General features: G+C 38.6%; 1 protein-coding gene across 4 annotated transcripts in view; it reads left to right on the top strand.

The window, feature by feature from the left end:
• The window catches only part of TTC3 (tetratricopeptide repeat domain 3), a 122,142-nt gene that overhangs the window by 55,825 nt on the left and 40,616 nt on the right, over window positions 1-25,701 (top strand). For all 4 annotated transcript variants that reach the window (XM_036242245.1, XM_036242249.1, XM_036242247.1 and 1 more), the window contains 13 exons: window positions 480-560; window positions 1,798-1,910; window positions 5,564-5,684; window positions 8,014-8,136; window positions 8,934-9,035; window positions 9,949-10,041; window positions 10,685-10,749; window positions 12,441-12,577; window positions 14,093-14,419; window positions 16,818-17,069; window positions 20,330-20,376; window positions 21,676-21,732; window positions 22,655-22,728. In XM_036242245.1, coding sequence (XP_036098138.1) covers window positions 480-560; window positions 1,798-1,910; window positions 5,564-5,684; window positions 8,014-8,136; window positions 8,934-9,035; window positions 9,949-10,041; window positions 10,685-10,749; window positions 12,441-12,577; window positions 14,093-14,419; window positions 16,818-17,069; window positions 20,330-20,376; window positions 21,676-21,732; window positions 22,655-22,728 — 1,592 coding nt within the window. The remainder of the gene's footprint in view (window positions 1-479; window positions 561-1,797; window positions 1,911-5,563; window positions 5,685-8,013; window positions 8,137-8,933; window positions 9,036-9,948; window positions 10,042-10,684; window positions 10,750-12,440; window positions 12,578-14,092; window positions 14,420-16,817; window positions 17,070-20,329; window positions 20,377-21,675; window positions 21,733-22,654; window positions 22,729-25,701) is intronic.

Raw genomic sequence — 25,701 nt, 5'->3', positions numbered from 1 at the left:
CACTCAACATGCAACCCATGTTCAGACTCTCCCCTTGCTCTCTAGTTGGTGTTCAGTTGAACTCATGGCCTTCGCTCTCGATAAAGTACTAAATCAAGGATTTGGACTCGTTTTAGTCACATCTTTTCATTCAGGAAGAATTAGCTAGGTAAATAAATAATTTGTGTAAGGTTATAAGAGAGCAAATGTCTTCATTTGTCGTTAGTACCCACTTACATGCAAAAGAGAATAACTTTAGTTATTCTGTTCCATTATGAACCATGCCTTCAAGGAACTGTAAGACAGTGAGTCTGTGTTTTAAATACTTGATAGCATTATGTCTTTGCAAAATATATTTTCTAATTCTGTTTGGCCTTTATCCCAAGCAAAATTATTAGTGAGGTTTTATTACACTTTTTTCTGTTGTAGCTAATAGGTTGGTATGATGCACGTGGGCAGAATTATCTTCAGATTTTTAACTGGAACATTTTTATTGACAGCAATTGAACTTGGCCATGATTAATTATGTCTTAGTGGTCTATGGACTTGCTATTTCTCTCCTTGGAATAGGACAGCCTGAGGTAAGATTTGTGACAAATAATAAACAACTTAGACATGCCATTGATTTTAGGCAATATGTAAACATAGCTGTTTTTCCATATGCGCTTATTTCCATCTGTGTACTTTCTTGATCATTTTTTCCCTGAAATACCTATGTTTAATTTAGTTTGTGTTGTTTTTTTTTGGAAATAAATTTTAGTTTGTATTCCCATTAGAAAGAACTATGTCAACCAGTGGGAATCTACTTTTTATTTGTATGAAAAGTAAAGGACCTAAAACTCGTTGAGGGAAAAACGCAAGTTGTAGAACATAACAAACATGGTGATACTACTTATGTACTATTTGGAAAACATACATCATAATAGTGTATGTTACTTATGGCTGTCTGTGCACTTTGTAAAAGTTACAAGCATGGACGAGTCCTTCATCAAATTTCAGATAAGATGATGTTTGCATTTAGTGATGGGAGAAAGGAATGGGCCTGGGGAAGTTAGGAAAGGGAGTTCACCTTTGTTTTATTGTTTATAAAAAACTGAAGTAAAAATGATAATATCTCTTTTTTTTGAGTGGTGAGTAGTTGGGTATTTTCTTATTTTCTAGATAAGTATCTTATGTGTGCTTTTTTGGAATTGAAGAGATAGTTTATTACATTTGTGATGTACCTTGAAGTAGTAAGACTGATTAAAGAAAAAAAATGGTATGATAGAACTTGCACTTTTGAAAGAATTTCATCATTCAGAGTAGCCCCGCGAAGGAAGCAATGTATTTACTCCAGTCCAGCCCCTGCTTAAAACATTTTTAGAATGCCTCTTTTGGAACTGGCCTCAAAGCTTCTTATAAAATCCAATTTTTTAGTGACATTTCTCTTTTCACCCACAATGAGGTTAGCAGTATTGCCTAGAGCTAAGTACGGTGTCTTTGCATCCAAATTAGTCTTTTTACTGTGAAGTTACACCGTGTGGTGTTCGTCAACACCCCGGGCCCCCGTGTGTTTAGTAAACGCTCATCTGGTTGGTAGTTTGATGTGCTCAGTGCCAGCTCTTCATTCTGGAGCTGGACCACTTTGGATGTGCGTTTCCTATGGTCACAGTTTATACAGTCGCTAAGAAAATGTAATCTAGAAGGTGTAATTTTGCCAAAGAAATTTTGGACAGACATTTGTTTTTAATGTTATACAAAAAGAGTCAACCTTCAGATAAAATCGCTTCCAGCATTTCTTTTTTGTGAAAGTGATCATTGTTCTTATTGCTATTGAAGGAATTATCTGAAGCTGAAAATCAATTTAAGAGGATGATTGAACACTACCCCAATGAGGGACTTGATTGTTTGGCCTACTGTGGAATTGGAAAAGTATACTTGAAAAAAAACAGGTAAGTAGAAACCATACTAGTTTACGTTCCAGGCTGGTAACTCATTTAGAGTCTAATGTGTGATGATTCCTTTTCTGGAATCATTGTGATCTCTTCTCTCTGGCATATGTTGTAATTGTGTTTACTTTGAAGACTGGCGTTTAGTATTAGTATTAAAGTAAGAGCAGTCACATCAGTTCCTAATGCTTCCTAATTTTGAATCTAATAAGAAATTCAGTAACAGAGTAATTTGACACAAAGGGTTTTTTATTTTATCTTTTGGTATATGTCATTTTAAATGATGACTGAATTGACATAAATTAATGCTTTACAATTCTGATGAATTTTTTTGTTGTTGTTAAATATCTGTTCCCCTCCCAAACTTGTATGAAATGGTCTTAATACGAGATACATATAGCCTGGCTGGCTTGGCTCAGTGGATTGAGCAGTGTCCCGTGGACTGAGAAGTCCTAGTTGAATTCCCAGTTGAGGCACATGCCCAGGTTGCAGGCTCGATTCCTGGTAGGGGGCATGCAGGAGGCAGCCAATTGATGTTTCTCTCTCACAGTGATGTGTGTGTCTCTCTCTCCCTTACTCTCTCTAAAAAGTCAATAAAAATATTTTTTAAAAAATGACATCTTACAATCCAGCCCTTTAAAAAATATATATATATGAGGTACATATATGTTCAAAGACATCATGAGTTAGGAATAAAAATCTCTTTTCTGAATTTATGTTACAGTTGAAATCCTTACTCAAAGTTCAGTACATTTTCCATGTCTTATTTCCCCAAATTTCTATATGAACCTTAAGGGGCAGGATTATGCCTTGAGCTTTAAAAAATATCTCCCTGTTCCTGTCACTTGTACCCAGTATGATGTAGGTGTGTTAGATTACTTTATAAAGGATTGATTATTGAATGATTGCATAGTATTTGTAACTTTTAGTTTTCTTAAGTTTTAATTTAACTTTGTAGGAGAAATTTTATCAGACCATTGGTACTCTTGGAAACCCAATCTCAGAATGAGTCAGGAATCTTCTTTATAGACTTTTAAAGATTAACGAAAGTTCTTTTACTTCCTGAAGTTATTGTCTAGCCAGGCTAAATTATATTAAGAACCAGATAAAGCCCTGGCCAGTTTGGCTCAGCTCTTGGAGTGTCGGCCTGTGGTCCAGGGAGACCCGGGTTCGGTTCCCGCTAAGGGCACGTACTTCGGTTGCAGTTTGTCCCTGGCCCTGGTTGGGTCATGTGGGTGGCAGCCACTCGATGTGTCCCTTTCACGTCCATGTCTCTCTCTCTCTCTCTCCCACTCTATCTGAACAAAAAATGGAAAAATGTCCTCAGGTGAAGATTAAAAAAAAAAACTAGATAAAGACAGAAGTAAGGATTTAGCTGTCTGTTTAGCAATAAAAAATGAAATTAATTTCAAAGTTTAGTGTAAACTGTCTAGGGCATACCTGTTTAATGTAGTGGTCACATGCAGATATTCTCCTGGTCTAGAAAAATAACGTAAAAGTGTAAAATCATTGGACGGTGATAAATGAAAAAGTCTACTTTGTTGAAATTTCAAAATAATATAGTATGGGGTTCAATGTCTAATGTGCTAGTTTTTTGCCATTGTGATGTGCAGGTTCTGGTTTTTGTTTTTTGGTTAATCCTCACCCGAGGCTCCATTGATGGTTTTTTTGTTTGTTTGTTTGTTTAGGTAGAGTGGAAGGGAGAGAGGGAGGGAGGGAGGTGTGAGAGAGAGAGAGAGAGAGACAGAGGAAAGACATTGATGTGAAAGAGACATATCAGTTGGCTACCTCCTACATGGCCCTATCCGGGGATTGAACTTGCAACCCAGGTATGTGTCCTTGACCTATAATTGAATTCATGACCCTTCAGTCCACAGGCTGACACTCTAATCACTGTGTCAAACTGGCCAGGGCTAATTTCTGGTTTAAAGTTCTACTGTTTATAACTATCTAGACGGTGGGCGGTGATGTAGCACCACAAGCAAAAATAAGTTTTTAGATTGGGAAATCATTTTAAGATTTTAGAAAGCAGGAAAAATCCTCTTTGTTCTCTAGTCTGCAGAGAAAGAATAAAGACTTGGTTAACTTTATTTATTTATTATGATCTTTGAAAATTGATTTTGAGAGAGAGAGAGTGAGAAACATGGATGTGAGAGTGAAACATAGATCGTTGCCTCCCGAATGTCCCCTATGCAGGATGGAGCCTGCAACCCAGGCATGTACCTCTACCGGGAATAGAACTGGCAACCTTTTGGTGCATGGAATGCCACCCAACCAACTGAGCCACACCGACCAGAATAAGACTTGATTAACTTTATAATCCAGTATCTTAGTATCTTTTGTTGAATGGACTATGAAAATCCATTGACACTATTTTTTTAAACCATAAATTAAATTAGATTAAAACATTTTATATTTATAGTTAAAACAGTTTGCATACACATTTGTCTTGTTGGAATAATCCACCACTTTATAGTTGAAGAAAGATGCCCAGAATATACTATATCTTTAAAAAAATTTTTAGGGCAATTTTTACTATAGATGAAATCAAATTTTTTTAAAAAGTTCTCTATGGTTAAAGAATTGAAGTAGAGCCCTGGCCGGTTTGGCTCAGCGGTTGGAGAGTCGGCCTGCGGTACAGAGAGACGCGGGTTCGGTTCCCGCTAAGGGCATATACCTCGGATGCAGTTTGTCCCCGGCCCTGGTTGGTCGTGCGGGTGGCAGCCACTCGATGTGTCCCTTCACATCGATGTTTCTCTCTCTCTCTCCACCTCTCTCTCCCTCCCGCTCTATCTGGACAAAAAGTGGAAAAATGTCCTCGGGTGAGGATTAAAAAAAAAAAAAAAAAAGAATTGAAGTAGATTCTACAAGAATCTCCTTTAATTAGCTTAGTAGATGAAATATAAAAATGGAACAACCAGATAGTTTATTTTTCTGTTTTAATTATTGAAACTTTAAAAAATAAGTTCTGCCCGGCCGATGTGGCTCAGTAGTTGAGTATCGACCCTGGCACCAAGAAGTTGCCAGTTCGAATTCCGGTCAGGGCACATGCCCAGGTTGTGGGCCCGATCCTCAGTGGGGAGCATGCAGGAGGCAGCCAGTTGATGTTCTCTCTCATCAATGTTTCTATTTCTCTTTCCTTTCCTCTAAAGGAAAATATATTTAAAAAATAATAATAAGTTCTGACTATTTATTTATTTATTTAAATCCTCACCTGAGGACATTTTTCCATTTATCTTCAGATAGAGTGGGAAGGAGAGAGACACATCTGTTGGTTGCCTCTCCCATGACTAAGGCTGGGGACCAAACTGCAACAAAGGTTCGTGCCCTCGACTGTCATCAAACCCGAGCCTCTTTGGTCCGTGGACCAACGCTCCAACTGCTGAGCCAAACCAGCCAGGGTTAAGTTCCAACTTTAAAAGGACCAGTGTACACCTATGATAATAAAGCCAGTGTCTAGGCAGATTTTTGTTTAATTTATATTACTTTTAATAAGCAAACAACAATGAAGAAAATATAGGTTGAAACGACTATTTCTATGCAGTGATATATCAGATGTACTCTTACAAGTTAGCTTGAAATTTCTGACTTTTGTTGTGGGAATGAAAATTCATGTCACATCTTTTAATACCTTTTTTCTTCATAATTATGACTAGGTTTCTAGAAGCTCTTAATCACTTTGAGAAAGCAAGAACCTTGATTTGTCGACTACCTGGAGTGTTAACTTGGCCCACAAGTAATGTGATTATTGAAGAGACTCAGCCAGGGAAAATAAAGGTAACCATATATTTCTGCAGAGAGCTTCTTGCTAACTATGAAAGCCCACCTGCACTGGCTGACTCAGGTATCAGAAGCTAAAGAGGTAGGAGCCTTCTGTCTTCAGCTCTCCTGTGGGCATTTCCCCTTTAAAGACCAGTGAGAATGACTAACATTTATGAAATGTTTTCTATGTGCTAGCCACACACCTGTCATATTTCATTACCTTTAATCCTCACAGCAGTCCTACCAGATGAGTATGATGATATTCCCATCTTACAGGGGATGAAGATTAAGTTTAGAGAGGTTATGTAAAGAGCTCAAGGTTAAACAGCTAGGAAATGGTAGAGCTGAAACTTGAATCTAGGCATTCTGACTTCAGTGTGCACTATTAAGCAGACAGGTACGCTTGCTGTCTCTATCAGAAAGGTGTAGCATTGTTGTTTCTTCATAGTTACTGTGGTTAATGAAATGGTCTTGAAGACTCAGAAAGTATAAATTTAGTCTTATATCCAGAAGCATAGGATGCTTTGCTGGTTTTTGAAAGACTTATGTGTGAATTGACGAGGATAGCCTTTAGTTGTAGTGAATCCTGGCATATGCTCAGAACCTGCTTTTGACTAAAGCTTTTAAAAGCACAGGGGTCAACTCTTACACCTCAATAATAAAAAGACAACTAATTAAAAAGTTGTCAAAGGATATAAATAGACATATCTGTTAAGAAGTTATACAAATAGCCAATGAACATGTGAATGGTGTTCAACAACATTAGCTATCAGAGAAATGCAAATTAAAACCATAGTGAGATGTTATTTCACACCCACTAGGGTGGTTATCATCAAAAAGGCAACCAATAACAAGTGTTGGCAGGGATATAGAGAAATCAGAACCCTCATACATTGGAGGTAGGATTTAAAATGGTGCAGCTGCTTTGGAAAAGAGTCTAGCACTTCCTCAGTGATTAGAGAATGAGTTATTATGTGACCCAGCAATTTCACTGCTGGATGTATACAGAGAAAAGAAAACACATGTTCTCACAAAAACTTATACATGAATGTTCATAGCAGTATTATTCATAATTGTCAGAAAGTGTCCATCAACTGATGAATGGTTAAAATGTAGTCTATTTACACAATTGAATGTTATTCAGCCACAGAATGGAATGAGGTACTGATGTACTGCAATGTGATTGAACCTCGAAAACATACTAAGTAGAAGAAGCCAGACACAAAGGCCACATATTTTGTCATTTCATTTATATGAAATCTCCAGAATGGACAAATATACATGGAGACAGAAAGTAGATTAGTGGTTGTGAGGAACCAGGAACTGGGGGGGAATTCAGGAGGGATTGCTAATGGGTATGAGGTTTCTTGTTGGGTGATGAAAACGTAAATTTAAATTGTGGTAATGGTCGTACAACCCTGTGAATATACTAAAAGCACTTTAAATATATGAATTGTATGTTATGTGAATGATATTTAACCCGAAGCTGGCATTAAAAAAATAAAACACAAAACACAGGCATCTTTGGGTTTTCCTCTTTAAACTAGATTGGGATGGAGGTATGGCAACTATTGATAACAAAAGCCAGCTTTGCGAGTATGGGATGAGTCTCTTGGAGGCTCAGGAACCGTGGGATGATTCTTCAGGAAAAGAACAAGTACAGGTGGCGGAGATTCTGGGAGGCAGGTGACGAACAGTGCTAGGATCCTGGGGAAGTGGTGCTGGGAAGCAGAATAGTAGTCTCAAGGGTTTATCTGCCTTGTCTGACTCCCTCAGATATGTAAAGGAGATTTCCAAGAGCTCTCTGTTGTAAAATGAGGTTTGATGGTTATAACAGGATAAGATTTTGATTCTGACTTTGAAATTCTGAAATTTTATTTTTTGATCCTTGCCTGCCCCCAACTCCCATCATTCTCTCTTGACACATCTTTGTATCAGCCTCCATTAAAAAGTGGTATGTAATTTATTCTTTTTTTTTTTATCCTCAACCGAGGACATTTTTCCATTTTTTGTTCAGACAGGGCGGGAGGGAGAGAGAGGAAGAGAGAGAGAGAGAAACATCGACGTGAAAGGGACACATCGAGTGGCTGCCACCCACACGACCAACCAGGGCCGGGGACAAACTGCAACCGAGGTACGTGCCCTTAGCGGAAACCGAACCCGGGGTCTCTGGACCGCAGGCCAACGCTCCAACCACTGAGCCAAACCAGCCAGGGCTATAATTTATTCTTGGCTAAAAAATGTTTAGTCATTTTTAGGCTGAAAGGGGGTGATTGAAATCACAAGCATTTTGATCAACAAATTAGTATTGTAGCAGTATCAATTTTGTTTATTTTTGTTTTAGATGCTCTTAGAGAAATTTATTGAAGAATGCAGGTTTCCTCCAGTGCCAGATGCTGTTTGTTGCTATCAGAAGTGCCATGGATATTCCAAAATCCAGATATACATAACAGATCCAGACTTTAAGGTAAATAATGAATGTACATTAGGACATTAACTTGCACAGTTGTGCCTTAAAATAAATTCAGAACAAATCCTGTAATCGGAAGCACACAAGTTCTCTGGCTTGCCAGCAGTTTTATGTCCTGTTGTCCACCCCTTCCCCTGACTTCTTTAGGTCTGAATCATCTTACATGGAAACCCAGACCTGCTGAAATTAACACCAAGAGCAGGGTGGTGTCCTGAGAAGGCAGGCTGGCTAATTCCATTTCTGCTTTCTAGCCACTGTGTCATAAACTGCCTGTTCCTAGGAGCACAGCAAACAAAACGAGATTATTGCCTCTGATTTGTTGCAATTCTAATCTCTTGTAAAATTTTACTCCAAGAATCTAAATGCCATTGTGATCACTGAACTGGCTCTCAGAAGCCTAAGTTTGGGACCAAGTCTGGCACTTAATTGAATGAAATAAGTTACTGGGCCTTAGTTTATTCAAGAAGATAATAGCTGTCCATTGTGGCACTGTCCCTAGTTAGACCAGATGAAATAATGTTTATAAAATATGTTATGCATTGCAAAGGATAATGCAACTGTAAGGTATGAAAATGTTTATGTCAGTCAAGCTCCGTATCTGTGCCACTAGGCATTCTGGGGTACAGAAGTATTGTTCTTCCTCATGGGGAAATGTGATGTGTAGTTATGTCTGCCAGGTGAGTGTACACAGCTGTCTCTCTATCTTAATAGGCATTGTGAGTAAGAGTGTGTATGTGAGAAAAAAGAGAAGACACCTTTAAAATATAAATTAAAAATTTGTTTTAAATCCCCAGGGTTTTATACGAATCAGTTGTTGCCAGTACTGCAAAATAGAATTTCACATGAACTGTTGGAAGAAATTAAAAACAACAACCTTTAATGATAAAATTGACAAGGTAAGGCTAATAAGATTGTCTGGAATTTTTAGTATGCTTATTTCACATTGATTTTTCCCCCCTGAGAATCTTAAGAGAATGTCTTAAATGAATGTAAATTCCTTGCTGTGAATTATAGACACAATCAGAAAGTTTTAAATTAAAACTTTAATAATAAAGTGGAAAATTAGTTTTTGTTTTTATTTAATATAAGTATAAATGCAGTAACTATAAAGATTGTCAATAAATTGTTTAACCAACTTTCACATTGGGAATGTTATGATAAAAAATAAATTTAATATCCAATTTTATTTATTTATTTATTATTAATTTTTTTTTCTTTTTTTTTTTTTACTGATTTTAGAGAGAGAGGAAGTGAAAGGGAGAGAGAGATAGAAACATCAATGAGCGAGAACATCAACTGGCCGCCTCCCACATGCCCCCCACTGGAGGTTGGGCCCACAATCTGGGCATGTGTCCTGGCCGGGAATCGAACCAGTGACCTCTTGATGCATGGGTCAATGCTCAGCCGCTGAGCCACACCGGCTGGACTTAATATCTAATTTTAAAATACAGGTCTTGAATTATGTGGCTGTGTTCTTTGTGTCTGAATCTAAGTTGCCTGGAACATGTTCTTGTGGCAGAGGGTAAAGGTCAGTGGCCAGTCCATTCAGTGTTTCTGAAAGCTTTTGCTAGGATATGGTGTACATCCTATCAGCTCTCCTTCCATTGACCAAAGCAAGTCATGTGGTCAACCCTATAACCAATTTTCTTTCCCCAGGGAGGCTCTGAAAGTCACATGGCAATGAGCAGGGACTTTCGGTGCCTCCCTGAAGGAGTTTTAGACCATGTTTTAACTGCTCCTGACAGTTAAAATGGTATACATGTATAGATTTATTCTGATATCTAGCACTTTTTTTTTTTAATCAAATAGGATTTTCTGCAAGGAATTTGTCTTACCCCTGACTGCGAAGGTATCATTTCTAAGATTATCATCTTCAGCAGTGGTGGTCAAGTTAAATGTGAAGTAAGTCTCTGATTAAGGGGAAATCTTATGAAATTGATAACGAGAATGCTTACACTTTTAAAGCATGATTTAAATGTATGGCAGTTGTACGATTTGGATCTTGTCTTTTCCAGGAAACAAGTACTTAATTACTTAATTTCAGAAAATATAGGAACTATTAAGATGTGAGAATGCTTCTTTGCAATAAAGGATTTTCACATTCTTTTCTTTCCCAACAGGAAAAGGAGGCTTTTACATTTTAGTTTTACTGTTGTTACTCTTTCTTTGACCTTGTTTTCTTTGTCCCTGGTAAACTTTCGGGTATTTGGGGGGTGGAGGTCCTTAGGGAGGACCTTTAACTGGTCTATATGGGGGTGGCAGGAGTGGGTTGTTGTAATGATATTTATAGTATATTTTATCTTTGCTTACTTTTAATGTAAAAAATATTTCTCGCTAAAGTATGTCTGCTCTCTTGTTTCTCTTTTCAGTAAATTGTTTTGCTAAAGTTTTCTGGGCTTTTGTCTAGGTCATAACATCATCACTGTTCTTTGCCAAATTGATCATTGACTGTGTGTGCTTCTAACATGCTTGTTACTTGTGGTTTTGTGCTTTGTCATGGGAATGAGTATGAGACACATTTTGAATGTCTTTGTTTTATTTAAAGTTTGAACACAAGGTCGTGAAAGAAAAGGTTCCTCCGAGACCTATTCTGAAACAGAAGTGTTCTAGGTAAGATTTTAAACAATCAGTAGATTAATAATGTCTTTTACAATATAATTCTATTAAATGCAGATTTCTAAATTATACTGTTTTTTAAAATTGGCTGTGCACACATGTCCAAATAAGTGATTTATAAATTTTTATGGATATGTAAAACTTAGAACTAGCCTGGAATGGTTAAATACTAAAAACTTAAATCAGAAACCTTATTTAGTGATTGGATTCATAAGTAAAATTATGACATTTGATGCTGTGAAATGACGTTCAATTAGTAGATTTGGCAGTTAAATAAAAAGTGGATACTTGGCTCTCAGTTGTTTAAACTTCAATTCCAAAAGCATATCTTCTTTTTAATTTTTTTTCCTTTATTGATTTTTAGAGAGAGAGGAAGAGAGAGGGAGAGAGAGATAGAAACATCAATAAGAGAAAACATTGATTGGCCGCCTCCTGCATGCTCCCCACTGGGGATCAGGTCCACAACCTGGGCATGTGCCCTGACCGTGAATTGAACTGGTTGAACTGGTGACCTCTTGGTGCTTGGGTTGATGCTCAACCACTGAGCTACACCGGCCATACAAGCGTATTTTCTTTTTATCTCTCTTCAACAAACATTTTGAACCAATGACTTATTTCTCACACTGAAATACTCAACCTACTGTCAAAATTATTTCTTTCTTTGTATCTTCTTATTCAGATCAAATAATATTAATGTTTCTTGCTTTTCTTTTTGGTACTGCTTCTTGTTTTCCATTCTAATAAGTGATTTTTTTTTTATCATTGGACCAAGAAAAAGCAAAAGAAAAGATGAACAGACTTACTTGTTGAAGAGAATTCATTGTAACCATATCAACCAAATTCTGTTTTTGTGGGACATTACTGGAAAGTGAAAGTAATAGTTTATTGTGGGGTCCTTTTGTTTTTAATTGTTGTTCCTCACCTGAGGATATTTTTTTCCATTGATTTTTTTTTTTTTTTTTTTTTTTTTAGAGAGAGTGGAAGGAAGGGGGAGGGAGGGGAGAGAGAGAGAAACATCAATATGAAAGAGACACATCGATTAGTTACCTCCCGAATGTGCCTCCACCAGGCCAGTGATCAAACCTGCAACCCAAGTACCTGCCATTGACCAAAATCAAACCCGAGACCCTTCAGTCCATAGGCCGTCGCTCTAACCGCTGAGCCAAACTGGCCAGGGCTCACTGAGGTTCTTGTTTTCATGAAACAAGTACCTTTAGTTTGACTGAAATGACTACATGTGTGAACAGTTTTTGATGTTGAACAGAAGATGCAGGCTAAGTTATAACTAAAAAGGAACACATCTTTTTTTCACCCGAGGACATTTTTCTACTTTTGTTCAGATAGAGTAGGAGGGAGAGAGAGGAAGACACACACACACACACACACACACACACACACACACACAGAGAAAGATCGACGTGAAAGGGACACATTGAGTGGCTACCCCACTCAACCCCACACAACCCCAACCAGGGCCAGGAACAAATTACAACTGAGGTACATACCCTTGACCAGAATCAAACCCACAACTCATTGGTCCAGGGGCTGACACTCTAATCACTGAGCCAAACCAGTCAGGGCAGAACACATCTAACTTAGAGAATGGTTTCTGTAGTAGGCAAAGGAAAATAGTTAATTGAGTTTATAACGAAGGTAAATTATCACTAATTATAAATGTTTATCAGCCTAGAAAAGTTAAGACTGAAAGAAGACAAAAAATTGAAGAGAAAAATCCAGAAAAAGGAAGCAAAAAAATTAGCACAAGAAAGAATGGAAGAGGACTTAAGGGAAAGTAATCCACCCAAAACTGAAGAGCAGAAAGGTATGCTGGAGTCCGAGGCATGATAAAAACAATGTATTTTCCCTTAAACTTTTAATGTAAATATTCATCTTACTGGGCCTTATGTTGTTACTGAAGTGAAATTTAGATTTCAGTTTATATTTTAATACTATTGTGATAGGAAGTGCTATAAAGGGCACTGATTTTGGAAGCAGTACATGGGGATTCAAAACACTGCCTGCCACTAACCTGGGGCACATGCTGTTTCCTCATCTCTGAACTGAAGGTGGAAATACTGTGACCATGAGTGGTGTATGTTTGACAATGGTCTGTAGACTCCGCTGTGTGGATTTAAGCTCTAAAACTGTGAACCGTAAATTCACTACTAATTACCTGAAATAACACTTAATTCAAATAAAGAAGCTGTTCATACAAGGTACCATATAGGTTGCCTAGTCTAGCCTTTTGTTTTATGCTCATCTTGTCATCATTCCATGATCAGCATGGAAATGCATCTGGTAATTTCACTGTTTCTGTGGACATGTTGATCTGTATGTTTACTTCCAGATGAGTTGAAATAAGTTATTCTCATCTTCTACATTGATGGCCATCTATAAAATGAAATATTTCCTCTGCTGTCTTTTTTTTCCCATCTAGTATTCCATTAATGTTTCACCAATCAACCAAAATGATCTTTCTTGCTGAAAAAGTTTTCAGTGAATGTTGGTATTTTAACTTTGCATGCTTCAAGAGGCTAAATGGTCATCCGTTAGGGAAATGAGTGGGTGGGAAGAGATACCTCTGAGATATTTTCCAGCTTGTAGTCAATGAGTCCACAGGTCTGCAGTTTAGGATCCAACAATAAGATGAATAATACAACAAGAACTACAAATAGTAATTGACTCTGTTACTGAATAAATGATCCCTTCAACTTAAAGAAGAACACCTTTGTATTCTTAATGACTAAACGTGTTTATAGGATATAAATTCTTGGTAGCTGATGAGGCTGTGTTAGAATGGGTGAGGGAAGTAACCTTATTTTAAAAGAACTGAAATTTTAGATATTACCTGAGTGGTAATGGAGTGAAGGAGATAAAGTACTTTTGATTTGTTTTGTTTAACATGAAGTTTCATATTTTTTCAAAGGTATTGTTAAATATAGGGTGAGGCAAAAGTAGGTTTACACTAGTGAGTAAGCAAAACAGTTTATTCTTGTATTCTTATTTTTATTTATTTTTTTAATCCTCACCCAAGGACATTTTTTCCATTTTTTGTTCAGATAGAGTGAGGGGGGGAGAGAGAGAGAGAAACATCGACGCAAGAGAGACACATCGACTGGTTGCCACCCACACAACCCCAACTGGTACCGGGGACAAAGAACAACCGAGGTGCGTGCCCTTAGCGGGAACTGAACCTAGGACTCTTTGGTCCATGGGCCGACGCTCTAACCACTGAGCCAAGCTGGCCAGGGCACGTTTCATTATTTCTTTCTGAGTTTCTGTCTTTGCAAGTTGGTCCTATTTCTCACTGTAACTGACCACTGTGGTTTATTCTCAGAAACTGTAGCCAGTGTTGAGAGTTGCCAGTTCCTGGACGACAGGATTCTGCAGTGCATCAAGCAGTATGCAGACAAGATTAAATCTGGTGTGCTGAATACGTCCAAGCTCCTCAAAGAACTGCTTTCGTGGAAGGTTTTAAGCACAGAAGACTACACAACCTGTTTTTCCAGCAGGAATTTTCTAAGTGAAGCAGTGGACTATGTCATTCGTCACTTGATTCAAGAAAAGAATAGAGTCAAAACAAGGATATTTCTGCATGTTTTGAGTGAGCTTAAGGAAGTGGAGCCAAAATTAGCCACCTGGATCCAGAAACTTAATAGCTTTGGTATGTCACGTACTTCCAGGGATGCAGTTCAGTAGGAAGGATAAATGTAGGCCTCTGACTCTTTGTTGTTGTTGTTTTCCGATCATCATTTATGATTTTTTTAAAATGTAGGACTGCACATTATTATGGTTAAAAATACTGTTTTCCCAACTCACAATATTTAGCTTTTTCATAGAAAGATTATACTTTTTCAAAAGGTATAAACATAGTTCAGTCACTTTGGAAACCTGGCCCCATACTGTGCTCAAGCATTTGTAAATGTGTAAACTGAAGACCAGGCTCACCATGGGTGGAAGCACCTCCTGGAGTCAGTTCTCTGTGCCCTCTGGGATTGTGCAGTTCAGAAGTCTTGATTCCTTAATGAAAAATTTAGAGGGAAGAGTAGATGGAATAATTGTTCAGGATCACCCAAGGCAAATCTACACTTAAGGAGTAATCGATATCTAACAGGAGAAGAACACCTGGGTTGTTGTAAACCACAGGATTATAAAGCTATTACTTTGTCCTGCTTTCTCTAACTTGGAAAACCCGCAAGCAGGCTCCGCCCAAGGTCCTCAAGAAGGGACTAGGAAGGACTGCTGCAGGCAGAGTTGTTGTCTGACACCACATAGTGATTTCCTGGGTACCTACCCAGGCCCTGTTCCTCTTGGCAACTGGCCTCACCCAGTAGGTTCACTGGGCAGCTGTTAGATAAAAGGCCAGCGCCAGAGCAGGGCCTTGCAGCAGCCTGCGGTCCAAAGAGTGAGCCTGCTAGGCCCCCGCGAGCCATCGACCTGCCGGAGGTTTTAGAGGCCTGAGCTCTGAGGATTCTAGGGTTTCAGAGGAGATATTGGTAAATTTCTGGGTGGAGAAGATTAGGATGGCAGCAAGCTTGGCATAGGTTTTCATGGTGTTCTGTCCCCAGAAAATTACTCTCTAGGGATGATTACCTTTGGTGTCTATTTAACAACCTGATACGTAAATTATGAAGTTACTTCTTTCTTTAATCTGCTTTATAAGATAGACTTGAGAGAAGTAGGCTTATCTGAGTGTTCACCAGTGTCCATTCACGTAGGCGGCAGCCTTTGAGCCGTATAGCTCACCGACAGGAGAACGGGAACATGCTTTGGATATAGTTTACGGTTGTTCTGAAGAGTAAAGGTAGCATTTTAATGAGTATATATGCATACTATTTAAAATTGAAGTTTCTATTTCACGTTGTAAAATGGGTTCAAGCATGTTAATAAGTAAGGCTGTATTATAGCCCTAATGTAAAGCTCACTTTTATTGAAAGCAAGTAATTTCCAGTTCCTGGAATTTTACTTTCTTCTCACAGGAAGTCTGTACAGTGGAGTCACATATGCATGTTTATCACAGGAGGTCAATTTATACGCAGGTGGAGGGAGGGAAGGAGGGGAGAAGGGAGGGTTAAGGGGAAGAGAAGGGGAAATGAACATTTCAGTCCTAGGTGTGATCTGCCTCCCCTCACTGAGTATATGCTTTTCTGTGAGTCTCAGATGTGAATGTGGTTTTCTTCATAGGCGATCCCTTAAACCTTGTATGAGTATTTTATGTGGTCTCTGATTCTGATGTTTAACAGTAGTAATTTTTCATGTAACGTGACCTGTGCCTGCTAACATCTCATCTGGAAGAAACAGCCATGCAGGGTAATTTTGATTCAGCAGTCTGCTTCATGTGCTTGCTGAGAACCTGTGGCCTCTCATAGGAGGGGACTGCTGTATGAAAGGCATGTGGGAGGGAGGGCAGAGCGAACCTTTGCCTTTCGGTGGCTGTGTTGGTAAGCAGGGGTTCACCATACTTTCAGTAGTAGTGTATGGGGTTGCAGCCGCCCTTTTTCTGATATGGACGAGGGGGAATAAGGTGGGAATGGTGATTGAGCACCTTAACTTTTGTGAGGACTTAGGAACCATGATATTTTGGGGAATATGAAGCAGTTCTTGGAGGTGTTGACCCATTTCCAGTTTTAAAGGTATTTGGGAAGCTTGTGCATACTATTGATGTTTTGTACTATGTAGAAAAGCATTGTGAAATCTTGCTCGTTTGTAATAATTGGAATGAAAGTCATTGTGAATTAGTGAAAAGGTTATTGCTCTATTTTTTAATGAATTTAATGCCTTACTTTCTAATAAAAATAACTAAGTCTAATAAAAATAACTAATAGTAGAAGCCTTTGTCCTACCTTATTCAACTAATAGATAAGAATTATTGTAATTAACATATCAGTGATAAATGGTGTTTCTGAAATTTATAATAGCTTAAACAAGTTTGTTCTCAAGTATTTACGTTTTCACTGCCATTGTAAGCAAACTGTATGGAACCATCTTCAAAGATGTGAAGGTGAATGTGATTTTATAGTAAGTGGTTTTTCCTTCTGATTTGGGCTTTGTTTTTATCACAGGTTTAGATGCCACAGGATCTTTTTTCTCTCGTTACGGAGCGTCTCTTAAGGAGCTTGATTTTAGCATCATGACTTTTCTCTGGAATGAGAAATATGGTCATAAACTAAATTCTATAGAAGGAAAGCAACTCGACTACTTCTGTGAGCCAACATCATTGAAGGAAGCCCGGTGTTTGATATGGCTGCTGGAAGAACACAGAGACAAGTTCCCGGCATTACATAACGCTTTAGATGAATTCTTCGATATCATGGGTATGTGGGTCAAGGTTCAGGTTATCTTATACCTAATCTTAGGGGGCAAAAATCTGTGGAGGACCTAATTTAGTTAGATACTTCACCAAGAAAATAGTGAAAATTATTATGATAAAACTGGCTTATGTGGGGTGGACAGTGATTAAGAATAGTCATTTTTTCATGTTGTAAAACCTTTTACTCTATGGAACTAAGTTGTAGCAATATTCAGATGGGTACATTACACTGACCCTCCCATCACTGTTCTCACCGTAGATATTTTGACAGCGTCATGGCAGAGATTGATTGCATGTTATATTGACAGGATTTATTAAGAAATGATTTGATTTGTAGCAATCAGGGAAACAGTGACTTGCAGTAGGTGAGGCTTGCGGACTCTAGAACAGACAGATGGCACATCTGCTGTAGTGGGAGTAGCTGGATCTGAGAGTCAGGAAAACTGAGCTCTGGCTCAGCCACCTCCCTCACTCATTTTATTAAAGAGCTTGTTTTTACTGCTGCTTCAAGGCCCATGCTAGGTGTTAACAAGAAATTCAGAAATGCTTATGCTAGTCCCTGCCCTCAGGAGACCTTGTGATCTACAGAAGGGAGTAAGATGAACATACATGTAATGTGGGGGTAAGCTTAGTGAGAGAGGACCAGAGAAGTGAATTCAGACGAGAGACATCACATGCGTTCCCTCAGGAAGAGGAAAGCCTGGTGTGAGGGTGGGGTCCAAGCTGGAGGTGGAATTGGACAGGCTGACCTCCAGATTCAGAGAGGATGGAGGCAATCGGGAACCTGTTTGGGTAAGGGCTTGGAGCCCAGTTTGGCAGAATAGGATAATTAGTAGTTAATTCCTTAGCTTCTCTCTCTCTTTTTTTTTTTTTTTGTCCTCACCTAAGGACATTTTTGCATTTATCTTCAGATAGAGCGGGAGGCATAGAGGGAGGAAGAGGGAGAGAAACAACGATGCGAGAGAGACACATCAAGTGGTTGCCACCTGCATGACCCCAACCAGGGCCGGGGACAAACTGCAGCCAAGGTACGTGCCCTTAGCGAGAACCGAACCTGGGCTCTCTGGTCTGCGAGGTGACGCTCTAACCGCTGAGCCAAACCGGCCAGGGCTCCTTAGCTTCTCTTGATTCTTAGTTTCCTCATCATGAAAAGAATTTGGAGCCAACGAGCTGTAGTCCCATTTTGCTTAAATTCTAACATTTTAGATTCTAAATTAATTTGAATTTCTTATTTTTGCTACTACATGTATGCCAAGAGGCCCCTCCCCTTTCCCTCAGCATCAGAAGTCAACTTTATTGTTAGGCATTAGACTGTCAGATTTCATGCTGTTTGTTTTGGAGTGTACAATAAAAGGTCTGGTCCTGTACAGACGTGCCATATGTTACGAAGTTCAAATGCAATACAAGGAACCAAAAAGCTTACTTTTGTTGTGGTTCTTAGGAAGGAACACACGTATAGATGGCTTTATTTTTCCAGGGCACTGCTTCCTGACCGGAGAGGACATGTTACTTGACAGCCTGAATTTATTGCCATCAGCTTGTTGCTGCTGGTAATAAAATGCTGTCCAGGGACTGCTTATACAACCCAATGCATGTTTGGATCACACGACAAGACAACTAAAAAGGACACAGTTCTCACTGTGCCTTTTTTCTGATTCTGGTGTTCTGTACCTAAAACTCACAGTCTGTCTGGCTGTGACTCTGTCTCTGCCCTCAGTCATAGAGTCGGAAGCCACCATCCAAATGACTGGCCAACAGATTTTCAAGTCCCATAGCTCTGCTTCTCACCTTTACTCCAGACATTTTCAACATTATCTCTTTTCATTAGAAGTACTTATATTTCTTAAAAGTGTAAAAAGGCCCTGGCCGGTTTGGCTCAGCGGTTAGAGCGTCGGCCTGCGGTCCAGAGAGACCTGGGTTCGGTTCCCGCTAAGGGGCATGTACCTCGGTTGCAGTTTGTCCCCGGCCCTGGTTGGTCGAGCGGGTGGCAGCCACTCGATGTGTCCCTTTCACATCGATGTTTCTCTCTCTCTCTCTCTGTTCCTCTCTCTCCCTCCCACTCTACCTGAACAAAAAATGGAAAATATCCTCAGATGAGGATAAAAAAAAAAGTTTAAAAAGTCCACTGATCTTATAAATAAAGATATTTTTTAGTGTCACCAATGGATGATAATTGGGAGCCCCCACCTTTCTCCTGAAGTCTAGATGCGTATTTCCCTGTTGAGAGGTCTGTGTAGAAAGTCAGGAGGCCCCTTGAGAGCAATGTGGCTGAACCCATTTATATCCCCCTTACTGAATTTATCTCACTTAAGAACATTGTTGTGTATCTTGTTTTTAAGCACGAAACCTGGAATTAGTCTCGATTTTTCCTTTTCCCTGTTACTTCATACCTAGTTTGTCAGCAGTCCAAGTGAGCTTTGTCTTGGGTATGTCCTTTCCTATTTATCTCTACTTTCCTAGGGCAGTATCGCAGTGATTTTTACATGATCACATTATTGCAGTAGCCTCCAAACTGGTCTACATGCCTCTAGACCCTCCCACTCCAAATTTGGCCTCCAGTGACTCTTGAAGAACATCTGTGTGATCCAATATCTGTTCTTTTTGGGAAGTACTTGCTTAGTTTTGCCTACAGATTTAATTCATGTCATGTATCTGGGCTCATCCTCACTCTGCCCATCTGCCTTCTGAATAAACACCCCATCAACTACAACTACTGTGCCCAACCTGCCCGGTTCTTTCCTGCCTCCTGTTTTTGTTCCTTCAGTTCCTCCAGCCACATCCCACCCTGTTGCTTGTTCATTTCAAGCCCCTTCTTCCCCGGTGTCCTTCCTGATCCCTACTTGGTCCTCTCCCCTTGAAGACTTTATTATTCCATCAGCTTCGTTCCCATTATATTTATTGTGGCAGTTAGCACACTGGGTGAAGGTGTTTGCCTGTTTGTCTTTTTTGTAGAACATAGATGTGTGGATGGCAGGGGCTGTTTTATGCATCTCTGTGTTCCTAGCACCCAACATAGAGTTTGGCACCTAGAAGGCACTCAGATTATGCTGAAATGGATTGAAATTTTGTAGTTCTTTGTAGTTGGTTTTCCATTCAGTTAGCCATTTCTCACCCTTGGTTTCTAAACTAGACTTGTGTCAAAGCCAAATGAGGTAGAACATAGTCTGTGTCACTGTGTTGGGGGTGGTTTTCTTTCAAGCTTTAGTGTATTATATGGCAATATTAATGGTCCATTTGCTCACAAAACTCTGTATCTCCCTGCAGACAGCCGGTGTACTGTACTGAGGAAACAAGACAGTGGTGATGTGCCAGTAAGTTATTTGATCACTTTATTTTTATTTATTATTATTTTTTAGAACAAATATTGCTGAGAGAGTCTCTGTTTTGGTTTGCTCACTTTGTATGTTATGTTCTAGTTTGTGTGAGCCAAAGGAAGAGGGGAGGGAGGACCCTGGCCGGTGTAGCTACATCATAGGTGGTAGCACTCCAGAACCAGACTTGGACTTCAGATGACAAGTACTAATTCACTAGAAAGCTAATCCCACTCTGCCTCTTGGAATTGGAGTGACAATCAGCACATGCTGAGGCTTACCTTAGAAATGGCCTTCAAGTTTCACAGCTAATAAATGTTCGTCTAAGAAATAGGAAAGCAGTTCTTAAGTCGTCTCCTGGCATAAAAATGAAAAGTTATCAGCAGTGGTGCAAATTTTTTTTTTTTTTTTTATCCTTACCCGAGGACATTTTCCATTTTTTGTTCAGATAGAGTGGGAGGGACAGAGAGAGAGAAAGAGAAACATTGACGTGAAAGGGACACATCGAGTGGCCACCACCCACACAACCCAAACAGAGCCAGGGACAAACTGCAACCGAGGTACATGCCCTTAGCGGGAACCGAACCCAGGTCTCTCTGGACTGCAGGCCGACGCTCTAACCACTGAGCCAAACCGGCCAAGGCTGTGGTGCAAATTTTAATGTTTTGCTGTTTAAGGAAAACAAAGGGACTTTGTTTTGAGTGGCTCCAAATTAAGTTTAACTTACAGTAATGCCAGAGTTGTCTTCCTTAGTAGGTTGTGGCAGTTTTCAAGCAGAAAATTGCTTGTTTACTGATTTTTTATGATCAAGTGATCTGTACTTGAAATTTTGTCTTAATCCATTCTATCAAATATTGCTCAACTACGTATAGGAACACAGCTAACATACCCCATGAGAAGTTAAATGCTTCTTCTAATTTCCCTGTTTGTGCCCCAGAGTCTGGCCAGATGCAAATGTTTAGTTTGCCTTAGTAACAGGAAAATCATTAAAGTATGATTAGCATATAAATAGAATTACTTTAAATGTTTGATTAATTACTTGAAATGACACAAACCTTGTTGAATTTGAGTTCAAAATGTTGGGACAATATAATTTTAGTTATAAGGCATCATTAAACTTTTTCTTAATTTTTATTATAAATCATAACAGCAGGCCTGACACACTATAGTGTTATTTTTGTGAAACATTTTATATAATTCAGTTTATGACCAGCCTGTGAAAATCAGTATGTTTATAATATATGGTAGATTGATAATGCTATTATTTAGTGTTCAATGATTTTCCCTCCCATTTTTTAGTTTAATTCTACCAAGATAAAAAACAAAGGCAAGAAAAAGAAGCCAAAAGATTCAAAGGTATGGAGTATTTTCTTATCTAAAATAATTGAATATATAAATTAGAATTAACCAATTCTTGGGATATTTTGAAGCATTTTGTTGAGATGACCTTTTAGGCTTTAAAGGTATTTTGGCAGTCTGCTACACTTTGAGGAAATTTAAGATTAATATTGTATGTAAGTAACTCTTAAAAGAGACTTTTATCTTTATTGTCCTTTTTATTTTCTGAATATTTCTGAGTAAAAACAATTGTCATAATGTAGGATTTTGTATGGGTGGTCACAGAGCAGGGTGATCAGGGCAGCTTTGGAATCAGATAGACCTGAGTTTATATCTTGGCTCTTGACCAATTATTATTTTTATTGCTGTTTTTATTATGTATGTGACCTTGGGCAAGTTATTTGACCTCTCTGTGCCCTAGTGTTATCATTTGTATGATAAGATATGGTACCTGTTATCAATAACTAAAATACTCAAAATAAAGGCAATGAATACTAATCATTATAACAAAGTCTCAAAATTGATAGGTTCCCTTCCTTGCTGTCACCCAAGGCCCTGCTCCAAGCCCATGGGATCACTGGAGCATTAGTTTTAAGTCTTACTGTGGGACTTCATGGCTGTCTTGTATTTGGGGTGTCAAGTAAGGGACAGGGATGGAGAAAGTGAACAGATACTGGGAAAATGAGAGCAGTCAATAAAACTGATGGGAGTTTAAGCTGAGTGACATTTAAATTTTTTTTGGAGTGTAGGAAACTACATAAATGTTCATTTGGGCATATTTATGGTTGTTGAAAATTTTATTATGTGTTCCTATTCACAAGACAATTTAGATAAGTCTCATACATTGTCAATTTGCATGTCTATTTATGTAAGCATTAATCAGTTTTTGTGGTAATTCTAAGATAGAAACTTATTGCCATTCTTCTGTCTTTTAAACCAGCCTATGTTAGTTGGGTCTGGAACAACTTCAGTAACACCTAATAATGAGACTGTTGCTTCAGGTGAAGACCATAAGTAAGTACAACTTAAAAATTTTTGCTTCATTTTAAATCAAGTGTTCTAAGTTAATAAAGTGATGTTAATTTAATGTACTTTAAATTTGTGTTTTCCCTAACTTCTCTGTCTAAAGATAATGCATCTAGAATGACAACCTCACGTGACCCACCTTAGTTGAATTTATAGCATGGCTTGTCAACGTTAAGAATTCATAGAATCTGCCCTGGCCGGTTTGGCTCAGCAGTTGGAGGGTTGGCCTGCGGTCTACAGAGACCCGGGTTCGGTTCCCGCTAGGGGCATGTACTTCGGCTGCAGTTTGTCCCCGGCCCTGGTCAGGTTGTGCGGGTGGCGGCCACTCGATGTGTCCCTTTCACGTCGATGTTTCTCTCTCTCTCTCTCTTCCTCTCTCTCCCTCCCACTCTATCTGAACAAAATATCGAAAAATGTCCTCGGGTGAGGATTAAAAAAAAAAAGAATTCATAGAATCTGCATTAAAATCACAAGGCTTGCCCTGGCCGGGTGGCTCAGTTGATTAGAGCATCATCCTGTACACCAAAAGGTTTCGGGTTCAGTTCCTTGTCAGGGTACACACTAAGGTTTCAGTTTCAATCTCCAGTTGGGGTGGGTATGGGAAGCAACCGATCAATGTGTCTGTCTGTCTGTCGCTCTGTCTCTCACCCTCCCTCCCCCGCCTTCTTTCTCTAAAAAACAACAGCCCTGGCCAGTTTGGCTAGATCCTCAGTAGGAGGCAGCCAATCAATGTGTCTGTCTCTCTCTTCTTCTACCTTTCTCTCTCTAAAAAATCCATAAAAACATTTTTTTAAAAAGCTCATTGTAGAGAATGTTTTATTGATAATTACTAGCATATTTGCCAAAATAGGAGAGATGGAGATGTTTTGGAAGTTATATACGATGTAATGGTTTATAAAACCTTAGATGTCAGTGATTTTTCATAACATCTGATTGTTGAAGCTAGGTTTTCAAGAATCAAATAGACATAAGAAGAAATAAAACTAGTGAGTAGCAATGACCTTTTTATATCATATTCCTTTATGGGCCAAAGCCTACAAAAAAAATGTTTGGTTTTACCAGGCACTATTCTAAGAGCTTTGCATATAGTATAACTCATTTAATCTACTCTTACACTCTAGGAGATAAAGGGGATGGGGTGAGGGAGATGGGGAAGAGGGTGTCAATGGGGAAACAAAGGAGAAACATCTGTAACAAAAATAAATTAATTAAAAAACAAAGAAGAAAAAAGAAAACCAGTGCACAGTGTAGTTGACTGACAAGCCCAAGAACATAGCTTGTAAACAGCAGGGCAGAATTTAAACCCAGCAATCTGGTTTAGAGCCCACACTCAAATAGCATCTTTTTAGAGTGCTAGAATCTTACCCTTTTTTTAAAACAATATTTTTATTGCCCTGGCCCATGTGGCTCAGTAGGTTGGTCATTATCCCATGCACCTAAAGGTTGCCAGGGCACATGCCCAAGTTGTGGGCTGTATCCTCGGTAGGGGCATGCAGGAGGTAGCCGATGGCTGTTTCTCTCTCACACATCGATGTTTCTCTCTCTCCCTCTCCCTTCTACTTTCTCTAAAAATCAATAAAAAAATTTTTTTTTAATTTTTTTATTAAGTACTTTTCACCAGTTTCAATCTTACTTTAATTTAAATTAATAGCAATTATAATAAAATATTTCATTTTTCTGTTTAACAAGTTACAGTCAGTGCAACATTGGTTATTTATTTTTAAACAAGGAGTTTTTAAAATTTGCTCTTGGTGGCAAGAGTAAGTAGTTAATTAAAAGTGCTTATTTAGCCCTGGCCAGTTTCGCTCCGAGGTTAGAACATCAGCCCGTGAACCAAAGAGCCATGGGTTCAATTCCGGTCAAGGGCACATACCTCGGTTGCAATTTAGTCCCGGCCCTGGTTGGGGTCATGCAGGAAGCAGCCAATCAATGTTTCTCTCTCTCTCTTTTTCCCTACCTCTCTCCCTCCCTCCCTACCTCCTGCTCTATCTGAAGATAAATTGAAAAATATCCTAGGGTGAGAATTTAAAAAGTAAATAAATAAAAGTGCTTACTCAGTAGTCAGGTACATATATTTCTTGACTCTAACTGTAGAAGGGTAACTTTTCTGCATTAAATTCTCTGGTAGTGTTGGTTTTTTTTTTTTTTGCATCAAATTGCCATGTGATTCTTATACACCAATAATGAACACTCAGAAAGAGAAACAAAAAAATTTCATTAACCATTGCAACCAGAAAAATAAAATACCTAGGAATAAAATTAATCAAGGAGATAAAAGACCTGTTCTCAGAAAACAATAAGACATTGAAAAAAAGAAGAAGAAGATATAAGAAAATAGAAATATATACCATTTTATGGATTGGAAAAATCAACATCATTAAAATGTCCATACTACCCAAAGCAATCTACAGATTCATTGCAATCCCTATTAAAGTACCAATGGTATATTTCACAGATCTAGAATAAACACTCCAAAAATGTATATGAAACCATAAAAGACCCCAAATAGCCACAGCAATTTTGAAAAAGAAGACCAAAGTGGGAGGCATCACAATATCAGATATCAAGTTATACTACAAAGCCATTGTAATCAAAACAGCCTGGTAGTGGCACAAGAACAGCCATTTATAGATCAGTGGAACAGAACAAACAACCCAGAAATCGACCCGAGACATTATGCACAATTAATATTCGACAAAGGAGACAAGAACATACCATGGAGAAAAGACAGTCTCTTTAATAAATGGTGCTGGGAAAATTGGACAGCTATATGCAAAAAAAAAAAAAAGACCACCAACTTAACACCATACCCAAGAATAAACTCAAAATGGATAAAAGACTTAAATGTAGCCTGTGAAACCATAAAAATCCTAGAAGAAAATGTAGGGCAGAAGAATCTCATCATATTTTCACTGATACATCACCTAGGGTAAGAGAAACAATGGGAAAAAATTAATAAAT

The sequence above is a fragment of the Molossus molossus genome, unplaced genomic scaffold, assembly GCF_014108415.1.
Source record: "Molossus molossus isolate mMolMol1 unplaced genomic scaffold, mMolMol1.p scaffold_m16_p_5, whole genome shotgun sequence".
In the NCBI taxonomy this organism is placed as follows: Eukaryota; Metazoa; Chordata; class Mammalia; order Chiroptera; family Molossidae; genus Molossus; species Molossus molossus.
This window is presented reverse-complemented; position numbering and strand designations above follow the sequence as displayed.